The 12,012-nt window shown below is 33.6% G+C and overlaps 2 protein-coding genes across 10 annotated transcripts in view; both read left to right on the plus strand.

The window, feature by feature from the left end:
- The window catches only part of LOC123683851 (protein goliath-like), a 52,530-nt gene extending 50,149 nt beyond the window's left edge, over positions 1 to 2,381 (plus strand). Inside the window, exon 9 of the mRNA XM_045622794.1 lies at positions 74 to 2,381. Within this exon, the coding sequence (XP_045478750.1) occupies positions 74 to 268 (195 nt within the window). The 3' untranslated portion in view covers positions 269 to 2,381. The remainder of the gene's footprint in view (positions 1 to 73) is intronic.
- Positions 2,382 to 3,520: 1,139 nt separating this feature from the next.
- LOC123683853 (centrosomal protein of 135 kDa) overlaps positions 3,521 to 12,012 on the plus strand; it is a 37,520-nt gene continuing 29,028 nt past the window's right edge. For 5 of the 9 annotated variants that reach the window (XM_045622796.1, XM_045622797.1, XM_045622800.1 and 2 more), the window contains exons 1-15: positions 3,523 to 3,751; positions 3,854 to 3,980; positions 4,344 to 4,481; positions 4,538 to 4,629; positions 4,959 to 5,172; positions 5,231 to 5,390; positions 5,468 to 5,670; positions 5,739 to 5,845; positions 8,183 to 8,710; positions 8,779 to 8,877; positions 9,988 to 10,149; positions 10,569 to 10,664; positions 10,802 to 11,031; positions 11,132 to 11,327; positions 11,427 to 11,542. In XM_045622796.1, coding sequence (XP_045478752.1) covers positions 3,587 to 3,751; positions 3,854 to 3,980; positions 4,344 to 4,481; positions 4,538 to 4,629; positions 4,959 to 5,172; positions 5,231 to 5,390; positions 5,468 to 5,670; positions 5,739 to 5,845; positions 8,183 to 8,710; positions 8,779 to 8,877; positions 9,988 to 10,149; positions 10,569 to 10,664; positions 10,802 to 11,031; positions 11,132 to 11,327; positions 11,427 to 11,542 — 2,633 coding nt within the window. In that variant the 5' untranslated portion in view covers positions 3,523 to 3,586. Of the gene's footprint in view, positions 3,752 to 3,853; positions 3,981 to 4,343; positions 4,482 to 4,537; positions 4,630 to 4,958; positions 5,173 to 5,230; positions 5,391 to 5,467; positions 5,671 to 5,738; positions 5,846 to 8,182; positions 8,711 to 8,778; positions 8,878 to 9,987; positions 10,150 to 10,568; positions 10,665 to 10,801; positions 11,032 to 11,131; positions 11,328 to 11,426; positions 11,543 to 12,012 lie in introns of all 9 variants that reach the window. The other 4 variants (XM_045622798.1, XM_045622799.1, XM_045622805.1 and 1 more) reach the window with 4 other exon arrangements.

Raw genomic sequence — 12,012 nt, forward strand, 5'->3', positions numbered from 1 at the left:
ATAACATATGACGGAACTGCTTTATAGCGAATTGTGCCCCATATTCAAAATTAATCATTTCTTTATTTTTCAGATGGACTTTTCGGACTTCTCACCTGGTGGCAACACCAGTCGAGCCTCTAGTCCGAACGAGATGGCCCCCCCTCTGAACCAGGACAGTTACATGCCTATCAGGATATCTAGCTGGAGTTCAAGCTCCTCAAGGTCCAGCACCAGGAAGTCCTCTGCTGCCTCAATTCACCATCCCTTCGACAACGGAGAGTTTTAAGTGCTTTATTGAGTGCGTTGTGTACTTGAACGTTTGGTTCTAGAACTTTTTTTTTCTTTTGGATATTGCAACAATCCAGTGTGTGCTAAAAGGAAAGGTGCCTAGGCCGGTTTTTAAACATTTAAATTACTGCCAATTACTTTGGAAATGATCTCCAATCCCTCCTTTATTTTTGAACAAGTTATGTTTTTTTTTACCCATTTATGACGGTTGTTAAATTCTTTGGTTATAGAAACGCAATCTTTTTTGTATATCGACAATGCCAGTACGAAAATCTTATACTGGACAAATTGAAAGATAAGTTAAAAATGATGAAATACTGTTTTTGATAAGTACTTAAATCTCAGAGAATTGCCTTCATTCGTTTCAGCCAAGTCACAGTGCTATACACACCGGCAAAATTAGGGAGATTTTTTTATCAGTTCCTCATTAAAAGCCTCCAAAATTGAGTTATTGGGAATTTTGGAAAAATTCTGCCCTCTGGTGGCATAAACCTGAGGCTTGTAAAATGGGTATGCATCTCCATAACTGAAATATTTCAGTTGTATAAAAATCAATTGGATATTTTTTCTTGAACAGTTTGGACTATTTTAGCAATTTTTTTTTAATTGCTGTTCAGATACTGTTCTCAGGCACTTTGTTTTTTGTTATATATATATAGGGGTGAAAAATAGAATGGAAAGTTAACTTTTATTTAGAACATCCTGTGGAGTAATTCATTGACAGACTTAAATGTTTAGTAATGCTTCTGAACATATTCTTTTTTTATACATTGTAATATCTTAATTTTGAGAGAAATTAAAGCACTTTAAATGATGTTAGTAATTTATCAACACAATTAACTTTTTCCTGGAATTTATGTACACTTTTGATTCAGTTTACCAATTGAATTTACCTTCATTTGAGATTAAAAACATTAATTTCTCGTTCAACAATGGTATCACCTAGAGGACTTGTAATGTATATAAAAATTAAGATATTGCAATAAATAAAAAAAGGGAAAGGTTCAGAAAAGATGCGGCAACATCTGAGTGTTCCTAAACATTCTCATCTGTCGACTCTTCACTGCACAGGGTGTTCTGAATAAAACCTAACTTTTCAATTTTTCAGTTCGCCACCTCTCTATAACAAAAGAGGTAGTAAATGAGGTCGGCATTTGAACAGTTACGTTCCAGAAGAATAAAGCTACTATTAAAGAGAATAATTGCTCAAATCTGTCAAAGGGTCGAGAGAAAATGAAGTACAAACTTAGTTGAGATTTTGAGCATTTCGCTAATTTTGCCGATGTGTTTATTTTGCACGCTACATTTCGAAAATGTTTCTTGGGAGAGTTTGGTGGTGCTATTTTTTATTCTGAAAACTCCCATTAGTTTACGTTTTCGAGTGGTGATGTACTTTTTACAAAATTGGCTGTGTGTGTACTCGATTGACCAGAATGTTGGATTTCTCCATATTTTTTGAAAATTTTGAACCAATTTCTGATTGTAAATTGAAATGTTTCTTTTGCTTCCTGATATTTCCCCAAAAAGTCACTTTCAATACTTTCTCTTACATTTATTCTCAATTTCGATATTGTGTATATGAAGATACATATGGTATAGTGGAAATTTGGATATTCAGAATGTGTATGATTAAAAATATTCGAAACGTTGGTTTTTATCCTTGAAAATAATTCAACACCTCTAAATATCCCAATTTTCATTGATTATCCTTAATCGCAGGTATTTTGTGAACATAGGATGTGAATATGACTGGATTAAGGTTTTAATTTGTGATATATAGATGATAAATGAATATTACGGTGCTTTCTGAACCTAGAAGTAATGACCCAAGTGTAGCGCCTTTGTGATGGACTGTAGTGAAGTGTGCCAAAGGACGTTATGAATTTTTGTTTGTATAATAGTTCATTTTGACATTTTTTATGATAGACACATCGAGCTAAAGCGTAAATTATAGCCGACCCAATATTACTAATGTTTACAAATATTGTAAAACTAATACTTAAAGGACAGGTCCTGCTTCTGGTAAAGACAATTTCGAATGTATTTTTTCGACATAAAAAGTTCATTATTATATATTTCTCTTCAAATTGAATAAAGGCTCCTTCTTATTATTTCATGGAATTTTTTTTAATTCTTAACTATGGCATAACTAAAAAGTTCAGAAATTCTTGGTAGATTTGTTTAACTCAATCTGCTGTTTAGAGAAAATGAATTATCAGTTTGAATACCTTTATATACTCAAACCTTATACAAAACCTAGACCTAGAAATCCTTTAAATCAATTGATTTGTTGGAAAAACCAAGACTATGACCTTAGATGAATTTCGGAAAAAAAATGTTTAGCCTGATAGTTTGATAGAGGGAGCATATGACCACACTAAATACAAATCTGCAATCAGTTTGCTTCTGAAAGGTCCCAATTCCGAGATTTTTCAAGTTTTGTGGGAAAATTTTTCAAGAGGTTTGGTCTGCCCTCTGGTGGCATAAGACCTGAAGCTTCAAAAATGGGTATGTGTGCACCACAACTGAGACATTGTGTAAAAACTGTGTTTTTGAGGTGAAGAAAATTTTTCTGGCAAAAATCAATGTCAGATTCGGAATCTACGGCCTCGAAACCCTCTAAAACAATCATAAAATGTTCGAATTCGATCGGTCGATTTTTTCGAAAAAACCAAGACTATAACCTTGGATATTTTTTCGCCAAAAAAAGTTTTTGTTTCAGATCGACTTAAAAATTTGATATTTTGAAGAATTTTTGCTGCTGAATCCGTATTTGCAATCAGTTCCTCCATAGAAGTCCCCAAAATTGAGTTATTTCGAATTTTGTGTGAAAATTTGAAGGGGGTTTGGTCTTCCCTCTGGTGGCATAATTCTGAGGCTTGCAAAATAGTATTCATGCCCCTCAACTCCTGTTGTGTAAAAGCTGTGCTTTCAAGGTGTAGAAATTTTTTTTTGGTGAGAATCGATGCCTAATTCGGAATCTACGACCTGGAAATCCTCAAAAAATATTTTATTTAAAATCAATTGCCTGTAATCCATTTATACTAGTAGAATCCTGTAATCCATTTATACTAGTAGAATCCTGTAATCCATTTATATTAGTAGAATCCTGTAATCCATTTATACTAGTAGAATCCTGTAATCCATTTATACTAGTAGAATCCTGTAACGCATACATAGACATAGAATAATATGTTAATGTTATTATGTCTATGGCTACTACTGACATAATTTCGAAAATATAACCTTTAAAAATACGTTTATTTATATTTGATATAAAAACAAAATTATACACATTGAATAAAAACGAATAGAGATGGAAGAAAACTTTTCTAGAATTCGGAGGGAATTGGATTCTCTTGGATATTTCCAAATGCTTTCTTTAGATAGTATTCCTTTAGTTGATAAGTTGTTAGATGATTTGAAAACCACTACTGTTAGTCTACAGAAATATATGAGATTAGCTCAAACAGCTACTAAGGTGATGAATTTGCACAATTATAAAGATCAAATGTGCATGTAGCAGATTTTTTTGATATATCTTACAGTGTCAATACCCCCCTAGCAATAGCCTATTTTTTAGGAGAAAGAGGATTTAGAACTTTGTTTGGGACCCCGAAAATTTGATAACACAAAGTTGTTGAGAGAGTGTAATGATTTGCATTTGACTTATACAAATTATAGAAGTCAAAAAGAAAGAGATATTAAAGGTATCGTAGAATAACATTATTATTGTACCATTTGAAAGTATCCTTTATTAAATGAAAGAAAGAAGATTTTTGGTGAATTATCAATTCACAATAACTATTGAGATTCAAAATCAGGCAAAATTTATGACCAAATTCAATCCTATCAGAGATTACTGTTCAAAGGACCAAATTGTTAATCCTTAGGTGTGAGAAGAAATTTTATTAATTTGAGGCACTACTTTTTCATTTCCATTTGTTAAACAAGCATTTTTCTATTATGTAGGGAAAATGATTTGTGCTACATTTATTTTTATCATTAATTTTGAGGTATAATTAATTATTGATGATATTTCAGTAGAATTGATATAGCAATTTCTGTTTTAGAATTAAGAAATAAAGTACTTTTTTTGAATGAGCAGAATAATAAATTAGTGTTGGAAAATGAAAAACTAAGGACAAGTTTAAGAGAAACTGAATTAGATCTGATGAAAGCAGGAACAGTACCAAAAAAATCTCAATCAGGTAAGATTCAATTTAACGAATTTGTTTTTGGAGAATTCACTATGTGTTCAATGCAGTTAGTAAAGGGGGCAGTAAGCCACAATGTCCCAGTAACTATTCATCCCCAGATGAAGATCTTCAACGAGAAAATTTGGAAATACGTCATGAGGTGAGCAACTAAAAATAATTCCTTCATTCGATTTCACATATCTTTCTGACCGTGTTGTGAGTTATTTAAATTTCGCCTTTTTGTATTTAAATAAAATTTTTTTGTATCTCAGCATTGTGATGAAGCTGCTTCGTGATGTATTTAAATAATTTAATTGTGAGTTTCATAATACTTTTATTGTGAATTGTTATTAAATCAAATAAATTGTGATCGATTTGAGTTCATTTTGGATACACCATAGATTTCTAACAACTAAAAAATGTGATTTTTTCAAATGCTTGGACTTGAGGACTTGACAATTTCATGTTCACTTCTTTCATCGATTACAGCTGAATGAATTAAAGAAAGAACTAAAAAACCTACAGTGCAAATGCCGTCAATTGGAATCACTTGAAGATTCAGACCAAGAAGAATTGGGGGAAGAAGAAATAAGCAAGAAAGGTGGTATAGACTATAAATATCCGGAAGATAAAATTCAAAGACTAGAGAATGAAATTCACAGCTTAAAAAGGGAAAAAAACGATCTAGAAAATAATTACAAAGGTATTTCACAAATATTCGATATATATGAGAATTTTATAAGCGTTTATGAACTTTCCAGAAGCACTTTCGAAACAACACGAGGCCATGAAAAGGGCCATTCATTTAGCCGAAAGAAATAAAGAATTAGAAAAAGAATTGAAGGACATCGATCAAATGGCAATAGCTGTAGAGGAGGAATGTAATGATGCCGTAAAAACTAAAACACAAAAATTGACTAAGTAAGGATCCTGAAATTGGAAATATTTTGAATTTAAATCGTAAATATGAGAGATAACTTGATATTATTGTTATCTAGGGTAGAAATGGCGTTGAAGGACTCGTTGCAAGAAATTCAAACACTGGAAAGGACCATAGCCGGAATGAAGAAGGAGAAACACCAACTGGATTTGAATAATGATATCTTGAGAACGGAAAAGAAGAGGATGCAGGAAATGGTTGCAGATATGGTGAAGGAAAAATCAGAAGTATTGGAACAAGTGGACAGTTTGAAATTAATAGGTAGTTTTAACAGTCAGGCCAAAAACCTGCATATTATATAATACACAACTACGACTTCACCATTTCAGAGCATGATTTGAACATGGAGATAGACAGATTGATACAGGAAAGTTCTTCGCAAAAACGTGTCATTGCTGAATTAGAAAGTAAAATGGTTATCGTACAAGCAGCAATGGTAAGTAATCTGTTTTATTGAATTATCTTGTGAGAGTTGTGCGAAGAAATTGTTTAACATTCTGTATTAGACGCATTTATCGATTATAAAAATCGGTTGGAGTAAAACAATGGTTTTGTGAAGGAGTTTTTAGATTTATTGTGCATTTGTGGCTAATGGTCTTAGTAGTGGACGCAGAAAATAATAAGAATATTGTGACATTCTATGAAATTTTGAACGATCTTGTGTCTGCAGTGCTTGTTATTCCTTTCTCTAATTCTGTGGCAAATCCGTTCATTTTGACATAACTTGTAGAGAATGAAATCATGGAAGAATATCCCAGATTCACACAGATTTCATGGTTAAATTTCATTATTATACAGGGTGATTCACCGGGATGGCCTATTAGACGTTTATGGAAAACTAATCACAATTTTGAGCTGAAAATTTGCATATTGGGGTTTGAGACAATGATCTTTCTCACTAAAATATTTTCAGATCTCTACAACTTCCGGTTATACCGGAACCAGACTTCTACTTCCTTTTTTCAAATGGCACACCCAGTATATTATTGCATCATTAGATAGCTTTTTTGATGGCAATTTCGGCAATATGCCATACCTTGGGAAAAACTCAACGGTTCATGAGTTATTGAGATTCTTATAAATAAAATGGTAGCGATGAGGACTCGCATTTTTTTTAATATTGCCGCAGAAAGAGCTTTTTCCAAAAAATTTTTTTTCTTTTTCGATTCCGCAAATACGTAGTATTATAAGACTGTTTTCGGTTTGGGCCAAAAATGTACAGGATGTTTATAAGAGGATCATGAACTTGGCCAACTCAAATTCATCAGAACTCAAGATTTTCAAATTAGAACCTATATTTTTTTTATTATTTCAGTCGATACTACGTCCAAAAATATTGGGGGTTACTTAAGCAAACTCTATACCTAAAATGAATACTTTAAGAGTTATCGAGGAAGAACTTTAAATGAGGAGAAACCTCTATTTATAACTGTGTGGAGTAGTCTGCGATTTCCGCAAAACACAGAAAGAAACTAAAATTCGATGTTTTCATAACTAAATTTGACATATCAAGAATTGTAATGAATTATTCGTATTGAAAATTGTATTGGTTTATGGATTTCTCAACAATCCCAACGAGAAATTAATTAAAATTCATGAAATGTAAAATTTAGTTATCCAAACATCGAAGTTTAGTTTCTGTGTTTTCCGGAAGTAACAGACAGTTATTAACACAGTAATAAATAGTGGTTTTTCCTCATTTGAAGTTCTTCCCCTATAACTTTTAAAGTATTCATTTTAGGTATAGGGTTTGCTTAAGTAACCCCCACTATTTTTGTACGTAGAATCGACTGAAACAATAAAAAATATAGATTCTAATTTGAAAATCTTGAGTTTTGATGAATTTGAGTTGTCCAAGTTCATGATCCTCTTATAAACACCCTGTATATTTTTGGTCCAAGCCGAAAACAGTCTTATAATACTACGTATTTGCGGAATCGAAAAAGAAAAAAAATTTTTTCGAAAAAAGCTTTTTCTGCTGAAATATTCAAAAAAATGTGAGTCCTCATCGCCACCTTATTTTTCATAAGAATCCCAATAACTCATGAACCGTTGAATATTTACCCAAAGTATGGCATATTGCCGAAATTGCCATCAAAAAAGCTATCTAATGATGCAATAATATACTGGGTGTGCCATTTGAAAAAAGGAAGTAGAAGTCTATTTCCGGTATAATCGGAAGTTGTAGAGATCTGAAAATATTTTAGGGAGAAAGATCATTGGCTCAAACTCCAATGTGCAAATTTTCAGATCAAAATTATGATTAGTTTTCCTTAAACGTCTAATAGGCCATCCCGGTGAATCACCCTGTATGTTGGTACTTCAAACTTTCCTGTCACGGATTTATCTATTATCTGTCAAATTTGAAAAACAGTTCTACCAACCCACATTTTTCAATACAAAAATAACTAAACAATATTTATGGAAATTATCCATTAATGGAAATTATCCATTAATTTCAATAAAAATTCAGTGAATAATGTTTAATACTATTGATACTTGTACAGAAGGCTTATTCTATCACTTATTTATTCATTCATTTAAAAACTCTCTCATATATTGAATAATAATAAAAATATTACTTTACAGCTGAATGAAAACTTAAAGAAAATGCTTTCTTATATGATTTCTTACTTCCTTTTTTGAGAAAATTTTATCTATTAGCCTATTTACTCAAACAGTCTTCTCAAACTTTAAATTCCCGGTACAACAATCACCATACGTATTCTTCAACAAACAAAAATTCCATATATTCAGAATTTTTTTCTTCCAGCCATACAGAGGGCCCGGAGGAGACACCATCGTCCAAGCGGTGACAGTGAAAACAGGAAAAGGTAAGGCAGGAAAGAAAAAAGGTGGGAAAAAAGGCGGTAAGAAGGGCAAGAAAGGTAAGAAGGGCGGTAAGAAAGGAAAGGGCAAGAAAAAATCCCAAACCGGCAGTACCATATCCCAAGTTCCCGTCAATTCCCCCACCGAAGCCGAAATAGACAAGGCACTGAACGACTTCTTCCCAGTAGATCGGCCATGCCCACCGTGCCAACAGCCCCCGAATATCAGCCAGAACGTGTACAAACCCTGTCCGGCAACTGTGCCCCCCAAACCGGATCCCTCGGGAAAGCCTTGCACCTGTGACATGGTGAACAAGCCTCTAGCCACCTGCGAATGCAGTTCCAAAATGCAGTCCAAGTGTTGTGCGGAAAAGGAAACTTACACCGATTTCAAGAATGTGTGCCCCGAAAAACAGGACATATCGCATTTCCAAGACATGATGAAGAAGGAGATTGAAAGTTGTCAGTGCGAGGTGAGAATCAATTCGCAGAAATTGGAATAGATTTATTCACCGGTGATGTATGTTTACGTTTTTTCTAGATTAAAAAAGCTCTGCAGAAAGTGACTCAAGAAAGGAATCATTACATGGAGGAATATCATAAGCTGGTGAACCAGATGTATCAACAAACTCAGAATGCTGTAAGTGAAAAATCAGACCATTATTTTCCAAGTGAAGGGTTTTCCAATACAAGGTTTTTTTTGTGATGATTATTTGTTTTCATTTCAAAATATTTTAAGAAGAATATATGGAGAAACGAGCATTGCAGGAGTTATTTAAATATAGGGTGTTTTTTTTCGAGATATATAACTTTAAGTTGGCATTACTGTTCAAGATGGCGACCGATTTAACAGCTGTCAAGTGATTTATTCTCAGTTTGGTTTGGAAATTCATCATGAATAGACTCACACCTGAACAACGCTTGCAAATAGTGCAATTTTATTTCGAAAATAATGGTTCTGTGCGGAATACGTATCGCGCACTACGTCCATTTTATTTTGTTTAGCGATGAAGCGCACTTCTGGTTGAATGGCTACGTCAACAAACAAAACTGCCGCATTTGGAGTGGAGCTAATCCTCAAGTATATGTCGAAACACCGTTACATCCAGAAAAACTGACTGTTTGGTGCGCTTTATGGGCTGGTGGAATCATTGGTCCGTACTTCTTCAAAAACGATGATGGCCAGAACGTTACAGTCAATGGTGATTGGTAAAGAGCCATGATTACTAACTTTTTCATTCCTGAATTGAACAACCATGATGTCCAGGAGCTGTGGTTCCAACAAGACGGCGCAACATGTCACACAGCTCGTGCCACAATCGATTTATTGAAAGACACGTTTGGTGACCGCCTAATTTCACGTTTTGGACCTGTGAATTGGGCTCCAAGATCTTGTGATTTAACACCGCTAGACTACTTTCTGTGGGGCTATGTAAACTCATTGATCTATGCGGATAAGCCACAAACCCTTGACCATTTGGAAGACAACATTCGCCGTGTTATTGCCGATATACGGCCACAAATGTTGGAAAAAGTCATCGAAAATTGGACGTCCAGATTGGACTACATCCGAGCCAGCCGTGGCGGTCATATACCAGAAATCATATTTAAAATGTAATGCCACAAGATTATCTTGCGGATAAATAAAATTCATGTCAATCGAATAATCCATCGTTGTTTTATTGCAATTTAAAGTTCTATAGCTCTACAAAAAACAACCTTTATAAACATAATATCTTATCTTTTGTAGAAATCTCCAGAGGCAGCTACATGTCCCATATGTCCAAAAACCCGGCAGGTGGTGGAATTTCTCCAACACGAAAACAGAATGCTATCCAAGGAGAAAATGACCTTAGCGGCAAGATTGGAACAGACAAGAGTTGATAATGAAATTGTTGGAAAATGCAATAAGGTATAACCATCATTAAATATAACGGAAGGTTATATGAGGGTGAATATGGATTTTATATTTCTCTAATTGTGTGGTAAATCTATTCATTCTGCCATTCCTTGTAGAACAAAATCGGGAATATCTTCACACAGATTTCATGGTTATATTTCATTATTATATGTTGGTACTTGGAACACTCCTGTCACAGATTTATCTATTAACTGTCAAATTTGTGACGCAGAAAACAATTCTGCCAACCAACATTTTTTGATAAAAAAAATCACTAAATGATATTTATGGAAATATTCCATTAATTTCAATCAAAATTCAGTCAATTAGAGAAAATAATGTATAATACTCATACAGTAGGCTCATTCTACACTTGTGGAAGAATATCGATGCCTTCTGCACTTGTACTATAATTAACTATTTTGTTACAGACTGCCTGCAGGAGAATTCAAAGAGAAAGAGATCTGTTCAAAGCCGATGTAACTAGACTGGAAGAGGAATGTGACTGTCTCCGGGATAACATAAAAGTGAGTTTCGTAAATATAGGATTTTCCAATATACGATTTGAAATGGTTATAATGGCAACACTGTATATTATCTTTTGACATTTCTTATGTCATTTGTGTCCAGTAGGTTATGCCGTTTAACCAATTCATAATTTTAGGTGTTGTGCGAGGCCAAAGCGAGAGAACACGAGACGTTCACTCAACAAGTCAATGATTATGAACGAAAACTGAAGAAAATCGAGTCAGAAAGGGGTGAACTGATGAATGCCCAAGGTACCAGAAGAGCGCAACTCAACTCTTTGGAGGAAAAGAACGAGCTGATGAAAGAAGTGCTACGCACCACTCAGGATGACTTGCAGAATCAGAAGATACTCTACAGCCAATTGAAGTTAGTATATTCAGTAATTTTAAGACTTTAACATGCAACTAACATGGTTTTTTCATATGTTATATCGTTATTCATTTGAATATGAATTTTTTAATTGCAGGTGTTTACACGATCAAACCGATAAAGCACTACATGACACTCAAGCCCAGCTTGTTCAGGTAGAGCATGAGCTCTCACAAGCCCTTCAAATAATAGATCAGCTCAAAAATCCTCCGAATCCTCAATGTGGTGAAGCCGATATCACCACCATGAAAAGACAACTCAATAAATTAGACCAAGAAAAGGATGAACTTCTGGTTAGTATTTCATTATATCACAATAATTTTGAAATTCTTTTTTCACAACGATCTAGTTGCTGTGAAAGATACTTGTATGTTAAAATGATTTGTTTTCAGAACATCGTTGATTCTAAAACAGAAGAAATAGACAGTTTGAGAAAGGATTTGAAGTGTAAATGCGGCATCATCGATGAACTAAAAGGGAAAAATGCAGGGTTAAAAGACAAATTGGGGTGAGTTTTTTTTCCTGTTTTTCAAAGTTGTTATTTCATTTGTTGAATTATTTATAGTTTTGTTGTAATTGGTCATAAAATATAAATGTATGTTTTGAAATTCCTTTTTTTTTGTATGTTTCGAAAAAAATTGATTGCTGCTAATATCGAAGTTAATATTTTTCTCTAATTCTATGTCAAATCCGTTCATTCTGCCATACCTTGTAGATTTTATTGTTATATTTCATTATTATATGTTGGTACTTAGAACTCTCCTGTCAGGGATTTATCTATTATCTGTCAAAAATGTTGGTTGGCAGAACTGTTTTCTGTATCACAAATTTGACAGATAAAAGACAAATCCGTGACAGGAGAGTTTTGAGTACCAACATATAATAATGAAATATAACTATGAAATCTCTGTTCAACTGAGATATGGCAGAATGAAAGGATTTGCCACAGAATTAGAGAAAAAAAAATTACACACTTAT

This window comes from Harmonia axyridis, chromosome 7, assembly GCF_914767665.1.
Source record: "Harmonia axyridis chromosome 7, icHarAxyr1.1, whole genome shotgun sequence".
NCBI classification, from domain to species: Eukaryota; Metazoa; Arthropoda; class Insecta; order Coleoptera; family Coccinellidae; genus Harmonia; species Harmonia axyridis.